Here is an 18,922-nt window from a genome sequence, read left to right as displayed (position 1 = left end):
TAATCACTACATTGTACACCTGAAACTAATATAATTGGAAAATAAATCTAATTTAAAGAAAGAAGCAGGGTTTATTGTGGTAGTTGGGGGGACAGAGAGGACTCCAATTTGTAAAAAGCTCTATCACCAATGGGAAGCCATTGTGCCAACAGATCATAATATCTGCTCTGAAGTGCTGGGGGAAGCCCTGAAACGAGGCATCTCTGGGAGCAAAAGGTTCATGTCTATTCTCTTGTCCTGGCCTGTCCTCCTGTTAAGACAGGAATCACAGTACCATGAGCCTCAAGAGAACCTAATAAGGAAGGGCCCACCTCAGCCATTCCAATCTAGTGAAAATCTATTCTATTTTTAAGTCACCCAAGAGAAAGAGCTGGAACCTTCTCTATTAAAAGCTTCCATCTACTGACCCTCACTGTCAGGAAATTCTTCTTGATCTTAAATTATTCTTACTAAGGCTAAACCACATTTCCCTTTCTTTGCTTTCAACATGCTCCCTTAAATATGCATTCAGGTCAGAAAAAAGTAAAGAAAGTAATTTTAAAGGAGTAACCATATGAAGACAAGGCTTGAGAAGTTGAATACAAAACATGCATGACACCCTGTTATCTGGCTCAGGAAGCCTCAAGAAGAGGCTGACTGAGAGATTTACATGATGGTGGCCTCTCTTGTTTTGATGCAAACTTTTTCGAGGACATTTCTAATTTGTTGAAATAATTTTGGACGAAGGAGCAAAAGACATCTCTGGGTTGGATGGTAGGGTGATCTGGCTGGACAATCTGCCCCCGTATCAATAACTAAGATTGATTTGTTACTGAATACTCACATCATCACTCCAGCTGTCCTTAAGTGAAATTTAAGGATTTAAGGGGTCACATGGTAATGTCCTGGGTGTCAGGGACCTTCCTGTGGATTTAGGAATAAGCCTTTCAAATATTAAATCCTAGTATGTTCACTCTTGACTTTTGCCCCCCCTCACCTCCCCACTAGGTAATGTAGGATTTACTCAGGGCACTCTTGACCTTTGCCCCACCCCCACCCCCCCATAGGTAACGTAGGATTTATTCGGGGCAATCAGGGATTTGAAAGCACAGATTCCACTTGGAAATCTCAAAGGACTATAGAAAAAGCATTACATGTTGGAACTGTGGCCATTTTGCTCTGTAACCCAGAGAAGGGAAGTGCTACCATTGCTGTGTTCAGGTCTACACCACCACAGAAAATTATCTCTGTGGTTGACTGGTTACCAGCATCCTCCTGTAGGAAGCAATTGTTCATTGTCGATTCTGTCAGCTCAGTCTCTAACACTCGTGAGGTATAGCCTTTGAGGTGTCTCTTACCCTCACAGTTAGTGACTGAAAAACTAGACCTCCGAACTCCGCAGCTACTCACGAATGTGTCAGGCAGTCACCCTTGTGTAAACCCGTGTGCTTCTCCGTGGGAGATAAACATTTCCTCCAAACCTGACTCTCCATCATGTAAACCTTGTTAGGTAAATGCCAAAGCATCCAGATCACCCATCTCCTCAACTCCAGATCAAAAGACTGTAAAAGGCATTGCAGAGTCTAAGGCTTATTACAAACAACCTGAAATCGTTCTCAACACCCCTCCCACCACTTCAGCAACAACAAACTAAGAGACTACAAACAACAAACTAAATCTAAGAGAAGGGTATGAGGTCAAAATTTTTAGGCTATTGAAAACCTAGAGATGGGTCCAGACTGAGCTGGAGAATAAGGACTCCCTTTAGAAAGGGTTCTGTCAAAAGTACATAATCTCAGACAACAGGACTCTGTGGAGGAGAAAGAAAAGTTATGTATTTATGTTGGTTTTTGTCCAATAGTTTTAACCTTATGTTTCCAAGTTTTGCTGAAGCCTACTCTGCAGTAATGTAGAAGGGAGTTCAGAATCGTTCCTTCTTTATCTTTTTGTTTTGTTTTTGTTTTTGGTGCTAAACTAAATCCCCTAGCAAGCAATCATTCTGTAGCAAGAAGTCCTCTGGGGAAGTAATAACAGGGCACCTTAGGAGTCATTTATTTAGTGACATATGTGCCAGTCATTGGGCTGGGTACTGGGGATACAGTGATCAAGGCACAGACCCAGCCCTTAATTTCTTGCAGGCTCTGGGAAATGCAACATGTGAACAGGCACTGACAGTGAGTGTGACAATGAACTGTGACAGTGCTATAAGAGGGAAACCGTTAGGGGAGGAGACGGCAGTTAACACCCAGACTTGAGAGGGGCAGAGGTCTGGGCCAGGGAAAGCCTTGGGGGGAAAAGCATCTTCTAAGCTGTGACCTGAAGATTTAACAGAAACTGGACAGATACAGGCATGGGGGTGGGAGAGAGAGTGTTCTAGGAAGAGGAAATAAAATGTGAAGCCTGTTCTAAAAAGGCATGGAAAGAATACAAACTCCTCTTGTTTGCCTAATTCAACTTTTTCTAGATGGTGAAGGGCTGAGAATGACTGTGCACATTAGTAATTAAATATCTTTTCTGTGACTTAAGTCCTCTTCGGATGCCTCCATTCATATTTTCCCAGGGCAAGCTGGCCAAGAGACATTCACTTCACTGTCACTTGAGGTCTCATTTCCTGTTTTAGAGGTCAGCTGCTTTCTAAGCCTCCAAGCCTTGATATTAAAAAAAGCATCTAAGACACATCAGACCATTCACCTGCAAACTCCCACTGACTCTTAACAACTTTACATTCCAAATGTTTTGTTAAAGCTCATGATCCTGCTAAGTGACGAGATCAAACGCACTCCAGTTCCCCTCTACTCCCTCACAGCCCAGATCCATACCACAACCCAAGCTGTAGGCCTTGGATTCTAGCCGAATAAGGACATAATAAAAAATGTGGGAGAACTCTACACACATGGATAAATTAATTCCAGTATTTCTTTGTCACAGTGGGAAAATTATAAAACAAAAAAACAAACAAAAAACCCCCCAAACCATTAAATGTAAACACATGGGTGAATGATTAGATAATAATGGTATATCCATTTCTGGGATATATGCAGCCATTAACACAGATGACAATTTAAAATAACCTGGAAAAAGCTAGTAAAAGAGAGTAGTAGGTGGAAAAATAAAATATATAGAATTATGCATTCATTATGATCACAACCATGTAAGAAATATAAATATGAAGAATACTGGATAGAGATCTGGCAAAATGAGACTAGTAGTTGAATTGGTGTGCTGTGATATTCCCCGTTTCCTCTGTTTCCTACATTGCACTTATAATGCCTTTATAATTTAAGTCCTATTAAAAGTATTAACTCTTTACGTTAGCGATTGAAACATTTTGAAATCCAAGCAGCATGTATAAGGAAACACAAAATGACAGTGTTTATATATGAATCTTCCCACAGAAGCAGTATCGTTCCCCCCAGGGAATTGAGCGTGTTGGTGTCATTTCAAACTACTGATGACGTCATGGCAAAACGTGATGAATGAGAAGTAGCACTGCCCTAAGAATCTGATTGACATTTGATAAGATCAAGCAAATACAGTAATAAAAGCAGGAATCAAACAGATTTGGAATGGAGTTCTTTAAATCAATTTTGGAAACATCACCATTCTGTAGGGCCCTGTGTGAAACAGTGGCGTTTTCAAGAGCAGGCTAAACCAGACCAGGGACTATGGTTCTAATTGCTTCTCCGACTTCTCTGACACTAATGTGTTCTTAGTTTGAGGATAAATGGATTGATTTCCTGTGTCAGTTTCTCCAGATGTTCCACAAAGAGAGCAATGTTGCCCCCTGGGATCGGGTAAGGGGGTTACTCGGCTCTTAGAACTGAGACAGAGCCAAGAGATTGCTTCTCTTTCCTCACATCTCTGAAAGCTTAACTTGAAAATAATGAACTGTTTTCTAGACAACTCGCTCAGTTTTAGTTGCAGCAAGAATTATTTAGGTTATGTTATAATTAACTTCTTCCAAGCAGAAAGAATAGCTAATGGCAGTTGTGGAATTTCCTTTTCTAGAGATTTGCAACAATAGGTTAGATGTACATCTGGCCTTGACTGCCTTAGGCGTGGTATACAAAGAAACGGAATGAACAAAAATAGCAATCACACACGCAAAAATATCAGGGTGTGTCCTAGTCCTCCTCTTATAGATTTTAATAGACAAAGACATAGATTTAAACACAGTTTATATTCTCCCCCATCCCTCAGCTGAATCAAAGTCTGGACCACAACAGTTTCAGAATAAACTTAAAAAGTTGGCTAAAAGTCACTTACCTGTACTAGGAGTTCCAGCTTCCTGTCATCAAGAAGATGTACTTGACATCGACGGCCCTCCGTCATCTGAGAGGAGAAAGAAATGATGGTCACTGAGAGTCTAGCAGCCTGACAAGTGGTCAGAGGGTCCCCCATGATGGTCTCTACCAGGCACATTCCTCTGGCAAAATTTCCTCGAGGAGTAGGTGCTACAGAATGCCAAGAAGCAGCAGGATTGGTTCAATCATTCAAAAGTATTTATTGAGCACTTCCTATGTATTAGGCACTATTCTGGGAGCTGGGTGTACAGCAGCGCACAAGACAAATCCCTGCCCTCAGGGAGCTTACATTCTCACGGGGGAGATGTAAAATAAATGAGCAAATGCACAACATAATAGCAGGTGGCGGTAAGTGTTAGTCATTATTTAGTCACTCTTCCATTCAATAATTTTATCACCATGCCTGACGGACAGAGTTCAGTGTCCTGCCTCTGTCACCTTTGGACTGGTCTCAGGTACTGATCACCAGGGAGCAGGTGACCAACCACTCCTCTGGCACGTGCACTGGATTTCTGTGTGAATCCTCCTAGCTCCTCTTTCAGGACCAGGACTATGGACAAGCCTCGCTCATCTCCGTGCCCCTGTTGCACACACAAAAATGAGTGGGCTCGGCCCAGTGGGTATTGGTGAATATTTAATAAATGGCTTTCTGGGCCAAAAAAACCAAAAACCCTCTTAACCTATTGCATTTTCTGAAGCCCTGGCATCACCCTCAAAGGAAATCCTCTGAAGAACAAGGCTTTTCACAGATGTCAGCCACCACTCTCACCAAAATGGTCTTGCTATACCCCAAGTTATCTTGAAATGTCTGATTTCAAGCTATGGTCACGTCCACACTGACTATTTCCAACAGACATAAATAACTTGAAGAGTGTAGATGATAGATAAGTAGAGTAACATAATTAGGAAGTGGTGGATTTTGAGTACATATTACCTTTGTTTTTAATATCACTTATTCATTCTATGTTTTTATAATTCCATTTTAATAATGGCTATGTTTTATAACTGGCATGCAAAATTCCTGGAAATGTAACACCTAGAATGAACTGGCTCCAACCCACTGTCTGGACCAGAAGACCCATAAGGTTCCTTCCAGCCTTTGTATGTTTAGACGACCCCGTAGCCCCACTCAAGCCACCTTCGCTTTTCCCCAGCTACCAGCCATTTCATGCAGATCCAAAGGAAGGATGCGATGCGCCTGGGCAGATCCTGGCCTCGCCTCGTTGCAGTGGCCATCAGGGTCCCTTCTCATGAGTGAGCCCTTTCTCCAGGAAACATGGGAGAGCCTCTTCTTTTCTCATTCAGCAGGGCTTAATTCTCAAACCATCAATGCATCTAAAGCTGTCCTGTGCTCCCATGAGAAAATCCTCTGAAGCCTTCCTCTAAAGAAGCCAACCCATCATCCTTCAAGTCAGATTTCCCTGAACCAAAGCAGCATGTCCTGCTTGGATGGAGCTAAAATAAACAGTCTCTTGAATTGGAGTTACAATAATGACTCAGCAGTCCCCAGCTCTGAGGAAAATCATCAAGAAAAGTTTCACAAACTCATAAACACTCTAACAGAGGTTTGAAATAGAGTAAAAATTGTGGAAAAACTTCAGTGCAAAGGATTTTCATTTTGCACAAATCAGCCAACGCAGCCAGTTACGGACATGAGATGGGCCTATGCAAAGTCCTTTTTCACTCTGTGAGCTCTTAACTTCCGGTGTTAATTGTCTTAGTACGAAAATGAGCTCAAACTCCATTAGAATCCATCAACCTTGTGCATAGTAGGCATCTTAGCCAATTGACTTAATTAAAAATTCTTCAGCTTCAAAAAAAAGGTGGGACTACATCAAACTAAAAAGCTTCTACACAGCAAAGGAAACCATCAACAAAATGAAAGGGAAACCTACCAGATGGGAGAAAATATTTCCAAATCGTGTAACTGATAAGGGGTTAATATCCAAAATACACAAAGAACTCATAGAACTCAACAGCAAGAAAAAAAAAACAATCCAATTAAAAAATAGGCAAGGGATCTGAATCGATATTTTTCTAAAGAGGCCATACAGATGGCCAACAGGTATGTGACAAGAAGCTCAACATCACTAGTCATCATCAGGGAAATGCAAATCAAAACCATGATGACATATCACCTCACACTTGCTAAATGGCTATTACAAAAAAGATAAGAAATAACAAGTGTTGACCAGGATGTGGAGAAAAGGGAACGCTTGTGCACTGTTGGTGAGAATGTAAATCGGTGCAGACACTATGGAAAACAGTATGGAGGCTCCTCAAAAACTTAAAAATAGAACTACCTTATGACCAAGCAATTCCACTTCTGGGTATTTATCCAAAGAAGATGAAAGCACTAATTCAAAAAGATATATGAACCCATCTATGTTCACTGCAGCATTATCTACAATAGCCAAGACATGGAAGCAACCTAAGTCCTAAGTGCCCATTGATGGATGAATGGCTAGAGAAGATGTGGTACATATATACAATGGAATATTACTCAGCTATGAAAAAGAATGAAACCTTGCCATTTGCAACAACATGGAGGGACCTTGAGAGTATTATGCTAAGTGAAATGGGTCAGACAGAAAATGACATACTATATGATCTCACTTATTGTGGAATCTTAAAAAAAAAAAAAAGAACTCATAGATACAGAGAACAGATTGGTGGTTGCCACAAGTGGCGGTGGACATGGTAAGGGAAATGGGTGAAGGGGATCAAAAGGTATAAACTTCCAGTTATAAAATAGATAAGTCCTGGGATGTAATGCACAGTATGGAGACTATAGTTCATAATACTGTGTTGTATATTTGAAAGTTGCTAAGAGAGTAGATCTTAAAAGTTCTCATCCCAGGAGAAAAAATGTATAACTATGAGTGGTGTCAGATGTTAACTAAGATTTATTATTGTGACCATTTCACAATATATACAAATACAAATCATTATGTTGTACACCAAACAATAATATAAGTCAATTATATCTGAAGAAACAAAGAAAGAAAAAAATTTTACAAAGCAAATGAATGACTTTGTAAGGAAAAAAAAATTCACCAGCTTCATTTCAGTCACTCCCCTATCTTAAGTTCAATAAAAGCTGTTATAATTTTAAATTAGTTTAATATATGTGCTACCATATATTACCAAAATGTATAAACAATTCTTTCATCAAAAAAGTACACTAAAAATGTTGACTTCAAGTTTCAACAGGGCAGTTGCCAGCAATAACAGGCACTTTGAATAAAATTTTAGATATTCAGCAATTCACTTCCTTTTAGAAAGAACCTAAATTTCCTAAGAGTGGGAGTTCCTGGAAGGAAAGCACTATAAGCAACCGACACAGCACTTTGAAATTACTTTAAAAACATTTATTACAAGTTTGAGAAAATCCTCTGAAGGGTGGGGCCAGGGGAGAATTTTAAGAAAGAAATACTGCTTGTCCTTTGCATCTTTAAAACTGCAACTTCCGAGCTTCACTGTATTGTAAAAGGTTAAGGATATAAATGCATTCTTCAGTTTCTTATTCCCATTCTAATAAATTTTATAAAAAACAAAGAAAAATTGGTGTCTGAAAGACATTATCAAATAAAGTTTTAATCACAGTAATACAAGGCAGTATATCATTTTCTCAAAATATTTCAAAGCATGCCAAGTGTGACGTGACATTGAGTTCATACTCATGTCTAAGAGTTTACCCTGAGGTTCTCGTTTTCATCCGAAATATAAAATTCTCATCACATTAACCTCACCTTTTATCTGCTCAGCACTTGAAGGAAGTAACATGCATTGAGATGTTAAGATCTACCCAAGGTCTTCCAAGTTCATTCTTCTCTTTAATAAACCCCATAGCTAAGTCCCGGGGAATTTATAAGCACGTTCCCTATTTTAATAGGGAACTTACAAGCTGTCTCCCTTTTGGAAGGCAGTATGTTCCTGAAAAAAAAAGTCAGCCCATAAACATGAGTCTAAACAGAAACAACTTTGAATTATCATGTGTTTCAAAGGGCAACTTTCTTTGGACAGCAGTGCTGTGGTTTTTCCTCAAAAGGGGACCCATTTGTTGTTCTGCACTGAAGAAAGAAGGGAGTATCCTGTTATCAAGTTCAGAAAGGTTTACCATTCTGGGTGTATACGGAAAAAGAGTGGACATCTGTAGCTTTGTCTGCCTTGCCAGGCATACTGAAATTTCCTTTGGAATACTAACAATTGTAAAATAATACGGCTTTCCTTGTTTTCCTTTTCAGCTGCTCAGGCACAATTGGAGAGCTGGCATCACCCTCAAAGGAAATCCTTTTGGAGAACAAGGCTTCTCGTAGAATTCAGCTAGCTGGCTACCACTCCAGCCATAAATCGTCTCATTACAATACAATTCTACACCAAGCAGAGGTCTGCCAAGTGTGTTGTGATTTTTAAAGAACGTATTGAAAAGTGTTATTTTAAAGTGAGGTGTCTACCCATTTATCCAGCTTTGCTGTGAAGATACCCATGGAATCATGAAAACCAAGCAGAAACATGGAAATGTACTTAGGATACTAGCTTAAGCGAGCAGAACGGAATACGAAATGATATGTTTAGGCAGCCAATAAAATTGTGCATATGGACAGCAATTAGGAGGTACAAATAAAATAGTTGATGTGCTAGGGTAGTAGACTTATGGGTGCCCCCCCCACTCTACCCAAATATTACTTAACATGTTTTTGTTTTGTTTTTCAGTTAAAAACTGTAAGAAATAAATTTTATCTAGAAAAAGGAATGACAGTGTCTGAGGTCAGCCTCAGGAAATGCAGCCTGAGAAGCTTCTTTCTCAGCAAATTCATTTTAGATGGCCTGTGTTTTTAACATATCAAATCAAATTAATTAATTTACAGATGAGAATTACAACGGTCACATAGGCCAGAAATCTGAAGATTGAAAGTCTGACACATTCTCTCCCTGCAGACGGAATTAATAGGAAGCCAATTGTGACCAGCAGTGGTTCGGGGAACACAGAATCTCAGAGGGGGGAATTAGACAGATCTGTGTTTAAGGGCATCCGTCTATAAAAGCCTGATTTATTCCTGATGGTGGAAAGCGCTATTGTGCAAATGTGACAGGGGAGTCCCCCTTCTGAGGGATTTACTAAAAAAATAACTAACTAGCAATGACAACCCCCCTAAGCAGTGGTTTCAAGGTGCTTTACATGGAAAGGTTCAGGGTATGGAGCTCAGCCTGTGAAAATACACTTAATTAAGAATATTTTCTCTTAAATTCAAAAGTAAGTAATACCCACAATAATATGTTTCTTTTTTCTTTTCTTTTTTAAATATTTTTTATTGGGGAATTGGGGGAGGGGAACAATGTTGGGGAATTAGGGAAGGGGACCGGCCAAGTTGTTGTTCTTCAATCTTCGTTGTGGAGGGCACCAGTCACCATCTGGCTTCCCGTCAGCAGCTCATGGCCTCTAAGCTCAAGGTGCTGTGTTCAATCTTAGTTGCAAGTGGGCATAGCCCACCATCGAACAGACATCTTGTTGTTACATCAGCTGAGCCATCCTGCCACCTGTTGGTAGCTCAGTGACAGCTCAGCTCGGGCGCAGCGTCACTGGCCCATGTGGGAATCGAACCAACGGCCCTGTTGCTCAGAGCTCACGCTCTTAAGCCAACTCTTAACCAACTGAGCCACTCGGCCATCCCCTCTTTTTTATTTTCTTACTCTTTATCTTTTTATTAAATTTACTGGGATGACATTGGTTAGTAAAATTACATAGGTTTCAAGTGTATAATTCTGTAATACAGCATCTCTATATAGCATTGTGCGTTCACCACCCAGAGTCAGTTCTCCTTCTGTCACCATATATTTGACCCCTTTTACCCTCATCTACCACCACCAACCCCCCTTACCCCCTGGTAACCACTTCACTATTGTCTGTGTCTATGAGTTTTTGTGTGTCTTGTTTATTTGTTGCTTTCAGTTTTATATCCCATATATGCGTGAAATCAATGGTTCTTGACTTTTTCTGTCTGATTTATTTCACTTGGCATGATCATCTCAAGAACCATGCATGCTGTCGCAAATGGCAGTATTTCAACTTTTCTCACAGCCGAGTAATATTCCATTGTACATTATTGCCCTTTTTTCTATAATATATATCACCCCTCTCTCTCAGTTTCTCTCTCCCTGCTCCCTCCCTTCTTGGATGTTCTTGCTCCCCTTTTTCTTGCCCCTTGCCAAACAATTTATATACTATGGTATAGACATGCAGAGACAGTGCTCTGAAGAGATAACCCTAGTTCCGCTGTTTATAACATTTTCATAGAAATCTAAGGCAGTTGTGTGAATGACTATAGGGTCACAGATGCTGAACTTAAGAAAAAAACGACACGTGGTTTTTAACAATAAAAACTAAAAAATATTCAATTAACACATGTGACCACTGTATTCCCGACGCGAATTCATACAGACACTGTTATCACGGAGACGCTGGGGGTGGGGAAGGGAGGGGGTGGGCATGGGGAGCCCGCCAAAACGTGTGTTAACCTGGTGACCGCGTGCCTACTCCTTCACGTCCCTGTGCATAGTAAGTTACCAAGGTGTGATTCATATTCATTTAGAGACAATATTCATTTATGAGACCAAAAGAAATATTAAGGACTCGCTAGAATTACAGAAAAGAATTAACATTTCCAAAACATGCTTTATTTAGGAAAATTATCCATGCGCCCCCGAAACAGCCTGCAATTTTATCATCAAATAGGAAACCCAGATTTCAAAAGCATCCTAGCCAAGGCCCAAACACAGAGACTTCAGTCTTTCAGCACGTCCTCCCTACACATGGTCCATTAAAGCACAAAACGTTAGAAGGTCCGGATGTATGACAGCAGCACCTCACCGTCTGCCCTTTGACCCAGGCCATTTTATGGCTCAGAAGGAAATTCCAGAGTTGTGACTACAACTTCCGAGTGTGACTCATTGTGGGGGTCACCTCATCACGCACACCCCTCTGTCTACTTCAGTTTCTTCCTCAGACACATGAAGGCCCCCATGACACATCTAGGTACCAAAAAGTTGCAAGATCATAAATTCTCCATAATCTGGAGGCTGTCACATCCAGGAGATGAATGAATGTGGCACATTCACAGTGGCCTCAAGAAACTCAACCTCACAGCAAATGTACAGATAGAAAGAACTTCAGGCAAGTCAAAATTTGCTAAAAATATTCATCCGTTTGCTGCCCAAGCACCAGGCCTTCACCGAGCAGAGCTCCGAGGGGCCCTGGTCATATCTAGAGTGGGTGCTTCATCAAACAGGGCACCTGGAGGCCCCGTCCTTCTCCCTGGCAACAGCGGCTCCCAGAGTCATCCTGGGCTAGCTGGCAATCATCAACAGAGGGCTGACAGGAGGAATGCTGGGCTGGCCTACGAATGGAGGTTTGGGAATGTCAGTGTATGCCACATGGGGCACTGCTGATGGGGACCACAAGAGCTGCCTGACTATAGTGTGCACCATACACAGAGGTGATGAAGGCCTCTTGCTAGCACGGAGGCCTCGTCTGCTTCCCTCAGCAGGGTCAGGGTATTTTTCTTACACACATACTGTTCACAGCACAGGTGTCCATGCAGACATCCTTTAAAGGCAGCTGAGTGAAGTGTGAGCCCCGAAGAAACAAAACATGCAAAGAAGCAGCAAGGATCTATGTACCCATCTAACATCCCACCCTTCTCCTTAAAGTAAGGAAGGATGAGCGAAAACACCTGGTCTCTGTCATACGGAGTTCTGGCTTCTGTATCTTACGGACAGGGGGTTTGGGTGGGAAGAAGATACTTTTTCCAAAGAAAAAGGCAAATATCTAAACTTTTCTTGGTTTTGATGACTGTACTTGGAGTTTTTATAGAAAAGACCTGAGGGGTAGTTCAGGTGAGGACCACAGACTCAAGGAAAACAGTTGTTTTTATTTTATTTTATTTTTTTTTAAAGATAAGGTTGACTATGGATCAAAAAGAATAGCCTTTGTATGGCATGGAGATTTTAAAAGTAAAAATTTGATAACATTGTAAAACTAAATTGACTGAGAAAGTAAAGATTGAGACGCCCAAAGAACACAAAGGATGTGCATGGAAATCCCAAAGGAAACCAGATTTTAGTGTAGCATACACAATTTGTCAAGGGCATAGTACATTATATGGATTATGTACGTAGATGAGGGTGCGTAGTAAACTGATAGGGACAGAGGTGGGAAAACAGGAGCTGAGGTTTAAAACAATGAAAGGCAAAAACAATGAAAGAGCCTTTAGATATATTCAAAGCAAGAAGATCAAGGAAAGGAATTTTTCATTGTTTGGTGCCAATGGATTTTTGTTAAAAGATGAGCCACCGAACTACTCAGTTCCTGTTTTGTTGCAATTTTCTCAACCAAGAAGGGAAATGGTAGGACTGACTACTAAAAAAATATAAACCAACTGTACCTCTTTCCCCAAAATAAATCCCAGGTGTTTCATAAAGTTAAATATTAAAAAATAGATAGGCAGTAATTTATTAGGTCTTTCTAAGCATAAAAACAATAGATGAGTCAAAAGGGGAAAAAAGGGAAAGATATGACTACATTAAAAATAATTGTTTAAATCAAGTAACTGTACTCCACAAAGCACCATAAGCAAAAAGGAAAAAACAAATGCAAATTTGGGGGGAGGATGATAACTATAAAGATGGGTTAATATGTTAAAGAGAAAATTATTTAATTAGTAGATAATTACAAATTAATTAGAAGACCGCTAATACCCTACAGGAAATAAAACTAAAATTTAAATGGCTGAAAAGTTCATATCCTTTGACTTAGTAGTTACTCTTCTAGAAAAAGAGAGCTATCTGTCTCTCTAGTAATCTAGACAGTAATCTAGTCATCTATTTTAATGAAATAAGAGAAATGGGGTAAAGCATTATATGTAATAATGACTATTACAGTGTGAGTGTTCATTCAACAAGTGTTAATTGTACATTTTTTATGTTCCAGGCATTTTATGAGACGCAGAATGATGGATATGATTTTGTTCCCACACTTAAGGAACTTCTATGTCCAGTAAAGGAACTACCCAAATTAACAGGCGAGTGCAGTGTAATCCATGTGACAAGATGCTATGGGGCAGTGGGAAGTGGGGGGACCCTAACTCACATGTGGGGGATTGGTCAATACTTAGGTGAGGAAGTGGTATCTGCAGAACAGAACATCTGGCAGAAGCAACCTGATGTAACAAGGCTTGGAATGGGAGAGGATGGAATGTTCTAGAAACAAGAGCCATGCATTAGAGCTAGAGCACAGAGTGGTGGATGGGTGAGGAGCAGTGAGAAATACTGCTGGAGGAGAGCCTCATATATGGTAACAAGAAGACGGGCCAACCAGATAGCCAATGATCTGAGGATGGCTAAATCACTGATGAAATAGTAAATGAGTAGCCACGGAACACTGTTCTCAAATGAATTTAATCCTAACTGATGCAGAAATCAGGGGAGTCTGTAAAGAGGGCTCAGTGCCTAAGGAGATATAGAAGCACTTGGAAAACCAAAGAGATACTAAAACATAAGCAATCTTTCTCAGTATCTGTATGACCCCCAACAATTTGTAATCAGACAGTGTGCTGATTAAATTTACAGTTGACAAAGAGGTTTAGACGGTAGCTTCAAAATTTTTAAATTGGGATCATATTGTATTTAAGGTCTGTGTCCTATTTTTATTTCACAGGCTAAAAGCATAGCATACGGAATAATGGGTTTAAGAGGCCTCCTGCATTCTACTTTGGCTAAACCATTTCTGGAAACCTGTGTTTCAAATCAGGACACATATTTTATGTAGGAAATGAAAATTTTTAAAAGCTGGAGCAATACCAAAGAAGCGTAATTAGACTGGGAAAAGATACAGAAGCCACATCTTTTCTTAGGACTGATGGATAAGTAGCAGAGACTCTACTGGTAGGGTGACCCTGTAATCTACTGTTCATGCCAATGGACGTTTGTGAGTGAAAGGGAGCTATTATTGATTCCACAAAGACAAGAGGTGTAAACTGGACTGTCCGGGGCATGCCTGGGTGTGGGGCCTTGCTAATTGGATGATGTAATGCTAATGCGATGATGAAATTTGATAATGTAACGAGAAGAGAGAACATTGGCACTGATGAGCAGAGACGGAATCAGCTCCAGAAGACACATCAGAATTCAAAAGAAGCGAGAACTTTCAAACAAGCATCACTGCTCAAAATGGAATGAATGGGTTGCCTCATCATCACTGCAAGTGACCAGGATGGGGCCACAGATTGTTAGCGAGGGCTGTAGCACAGGGGGTTACTGAACCCGGGGGAAGAGGGGGCAGACACGTCCTAAGGTATGAGCCATGGACATTTGTGCACACCTGTAGACAAGAATTCCAAAACAATGCATTCATTTTAATAACTCATGTATGTACTGATAATGCTTCTTGTTACAACATTACATGTAGTTTCATGAAACATATATTCACATCCATTTACGGCATCAGAAGGCTTTTCAAAAAATAGCCCTACAGACTGATAGGCACAAACACATTATCCTTCTCTTTTTCCTACCAATCTCCTTTGTATAAATGTGCAATCAAATGTCCTCTATTTAAACTGTGATACCGTGTGGAATGACTATGTGTGTCTGTTGCTGGTTTGGAATTCATGTATTTGATAACAAAGAATCCCCATGACATTTTCTTGGTAACATGAATTTGCCTATTTGGCTCCAATGTCTAATTCAATCTGTGGTTTAAAATTAAAATTAAATTTTTTTGTGTGCTTATGCTGTGATCAATGGGGTGAGACAACACTATTTACAATGATGGGTCTTATTAAGCCAAAGGTTATCACATTTTTATTGCAAATATTTTGTTGACATTAAAATGATATCAAATATGACTGAAACAGAATGGCATGACTATCATAATAGGCACTCTGTAAGTATTTTTGCATATATTAATAAATATATATTCAAATAGCATATATTCTTATGTATCGGTTCAAGGGCAATTATGAAATATAGATGCTATGTAATTTAATTTGCAGTCAGTGAGATATGTTTTAATTTGCCCATTCTATAGAAACATACCTCTAAGCCCAGGCTCAGGAACACATGCGCTCTCTGTAGTTTATATTATCTACGTGACCACATGTTGAATGAGCGGACTGGACATTGATCTGCCATCAGTGGGAGCTGGGGCATCTTGCCAAAGAGATACGAGTTTGGGAATGGGTTCCCCTTCCCGTAAACAACCCTCTTTGTGTATCACTACAGTCAAGCTCTCTCCATTACCCACTGGGAATGTGGGGAGGTGGAGGTGCAGAGAACAGTATTCTAGACCATCAGTGAGCTATTGGAATTCCATCGTTAGGTCTTGGGTGACTTTTGAAGTCAGTGGGAGAACGGTCACCTAAGAAAGTGGGATGGCCCTCCAGTCCTGCTTTCACAGAACCTGTATGGGACACTCATGTCCTATGTGCCTGAATCCAGGGCCCAGTGCCTAGATGCCAAGTCCTCCAGGTTTGGAGGGAAGCACTCCAGCTCAACAGCTGACCGTCGTGATACTTATGTTCAAATCAGACCAAATTTCCAGTGACATCACAGCAGAGCAGACCCAAGGGACAAGAGTACTCCCTATCAGGTGGTCTCTGCTCCAGCACGTGCCCCTGCTCTACCCGGTATCCCTATAAAAGGTGCAGAGAGAGCTTGGGGGGCTGCGGTGTGTCCATCAGGGGCATTTTCACAGCTCCCTTTGCTGTGCATATGGAGCAGTCACTCTGGGCTGAAGCTTGCCGCCTGCATCTTTACATAATCAAGTTCTGTGGGAAGGACACGGCTGGACCCTCTCCGGCAAGGCTTCTCCCACTTGCAGGAGAGGCACTGGCAGCTCTCTCTCTCCATTCATCTTGTCTAAGGCTTCAGCACTAGCCAGCTGCCCGTGAACTACCCCAGACGCCTCCTGGAGACCTGCTCCTGGCACCCTTGATGTTATTGTCCCAGAGCCATGCTCAGGACATGTTTCCAGAGGTGATGCATTTGTCTCCCCAAACATTTAAAGATGGGGGGGGCATGAGGCTGGGAGAGGAAGGGAAGTGGAGAGGGGTGGGAAGGAGGAGAGAGAGGATTCTGAAACCTCCTTTCACCCATTGTCAGTGGTGGAAATGCTGTCACCCGAAGTCATGCAGTACCTTCCAACGCAACGGCCTTTGCAAATCAAGTTCTAAGAATACCCAGGGTACATAACATTGGTGAGCAGCGACAGCAATGAAGATGTCAGGTTGTATCTGTTCGTCAAATCACAAATTCTAATTGGACATGGAACAATTTCTCAAAGCTTTCGACAGGAGGGAATTACTATGTTGAATACACGTAGTGAAAGAGGTGAAACTGAACCTACTGTTTGGGCTGTTTCCACGAGGAAGGAACCAGGGATATGTTCTTGCCTGTCTCCGAACTGACTAACCAATGGCAGGGTCCCTGAGCTTTCTCTCTCCTGACTGAACCAGTAACACTGGTGTCCAAGGGTTTACATGTGTCATTCGAAACCCTCTGGTGACCAAACTCGAGTGTATTTTCAGCCTATGCTTCAGAAGAGACCTGGAAATAAGTTTGTGATTCGATCACAGCATAGGGAAAGCGAACATTTTAAATCAGAACAAATATAGGAGTCAGGGAGAGTAATTACATTTTATATCCTGCATAGTGTCTAGCGTGGAGCTTTAAACACAAAAGAGTCTGAGTCAATGTGATTGACTGAAAGTATGGAGTTACAATTCTTGATTGCGGGATGGCTTCCCGGGTGTAGACATATGTCAAAACTTATCAAACTGTACAGTTTAAATATGTGTGGCTTATTGTATGTCAATGATACATCAATACATCCATTTAAAACACGGGAGTCAGAGATATGGCTTTCACGTATCAAAAAAGAGACAGACCATCAGTTTGTGCAACAGCACATCTCAAGGGTTTTCCATGCTTCGAGGAGTTACTTCATCTTTGTATCTTATATTCTTTTTATTTGAAGTGTGGTGCTTATGGCTTTTCTCAGGTGTTATCATGTCCAGACTGAGCCCTGGAGAATTGGTCATCGCCAGGTGGCTGAGGCCCACTTTGTGTCTCTGTGGGGACTCTCCCCTTTCCCAGGCTTGTGTGTGATTGTATATCAACTGCCCACTCGGCATCTCCATTTGGATGACTGTTAAATGCCTAAAACCCTGCATGGCCCACACAGAATTCCTGACTTGTCTTCTCCCCCAAACCACCTCCACCCACTTGAGAGGTTTCCCCTCTCAAGTAATGGCAATTTTCCATCACCAAATTTGGAGCTTCTCTCTTCATCTCACCTCCCACATCCACCCACCAGAAAATCTTATTGGCTCTCGATTAAAATACCCAGATTCTGAATGCTTTTCATCATCATTTCATCACTTCATCACTTTCTGGATTCTTACAACAGCCACCCAACCGCTGCCCCTGCTGTAACCTGTGCCATCTCGCAGTCTCATCCTCACACAGCACCCTAACAATCCCTGTGCAGCCCGAGTGCAATCAGGGCGCTTCTCCATCCACACTCTCCAATGGGCCCATCTTCCCAGGGCAGCGTCTTCATGGCCCCACGAATTCCTACCTCTGTGCCCCCCTCACTCGGTCTGCTCTTCCACACTCATCTCCTTGCTGTGCCCTACACGTCCCTCTTCTGCCTCAGGGCCTTTGATGAGCTCTTTCCTCTGCCTGGAGTGTCCTCCAGAAACACACAGCTCGCATCTTCACACCCCTCAAGGCTTTGCCCAAATATCACCTCCTCATCATGTCTCGTCCAACTCCTGTATTTAAAGTGGCAACTCAGCCATACTTTCCACCCTCTGCTTTATTTTTCTTCATAGCAATTACCACCTTTTAGCACAAGATATGCTTTACTTATTTATTATGCGTATTGCCTGCCTGTTTCTCTAAGAATACAAATTCCCTGAGGGCAAGAATTTTTGTCAGTTTTGTTCACTGACACGTTTCTGGGACATAGGGGCATATCAGCAAGTGTGTGTTGACTGGCTGACGACTGACTGGCTGACTGACTGACTGACTGACTGACTGACTGACTGACTGACTGAATGAATGAATGAATCAATCAATCAATCATCAATTGTGGTACTCAGACACTTTCTGCCACTTTGCCAGCAGGGGTTTGCAAGGGTAACCATCATATGAAGGATAGCTGGGATGCACCATCCTTCTCTTCTCTTTGACACAGAAATGTGCAGAGAGACAGAAGCATGAAATAATTACTCATTTATATTGTGAACACCTACCACATGAGAGGCATACTGTTAGATAACGTGGAATCAAAGATAAAGAAGACATGGCCCTCCCCTTAGAAAGCTATGAGCAGAGGAAGACATGTACGCTGGTCATTCCAGTTTCTGAGACTGAACGGGAGCAGGCATCTGGGGAGGATGCTTTGGGAGAATAAAGGAGGGAGGCTTGCTCCGTTTGGAGGAACAGGAGGAGGTAACACTGGAGATTAAATTAAGGAATGAGCAGGGGTGGCCCACAGAGAAGGGACGGGAGGGGCCTCTCAATCTGATGGATGAGGCTGAAGTCCAGAAAAGGACTTGAAGGGCAAGCGTGTGTGC

At 41.5% G+C, this 18,922-nt stretch overlaps 1 protein-coding gene across 1 annotated transcript in view; it reads right to left on the bottom strand.

Moving 5' to 3' along the window:
• Positions 1–18,922, bottom strand: part of FRMD4A (FERM domain containing 4A) — a 327,824-nt gene that overhangs the window by 219,604 nt on the left and 89,298 nt on the right. The window contains exon 2 of the mRNA XM_019663415.1: positions 4,246–4,311. Coding sequence (XP_019518960.1) covers positions 4,246–4,311 — 66 coding nt within the window. The remainder of the gene's footprint in view (positions 1–4,245; positions 4,312–18,922) is intronic.

This window comes from Hipposideros armiger, unplaced genomic scaffold (assembly GCF_001890085.2).
Source record: "Hipposideros armiger isolate ML-2016 unplaced genomic scaffold, ASM189008v1 scaffold_390, whole genome shotgun sequence".
In the NCBI taxonomy this organism is placed as follows: Eukaryota; Metazoa; Chordata; class Mammalia; order Chiroptera; family Hipposideridae; genus Hipposideros; species Hipposideros armiger.
Note: the sequence above shows the minus strand (reverse complement) of the source record. Positions and strands in the feature narration are given on the sequence as shown.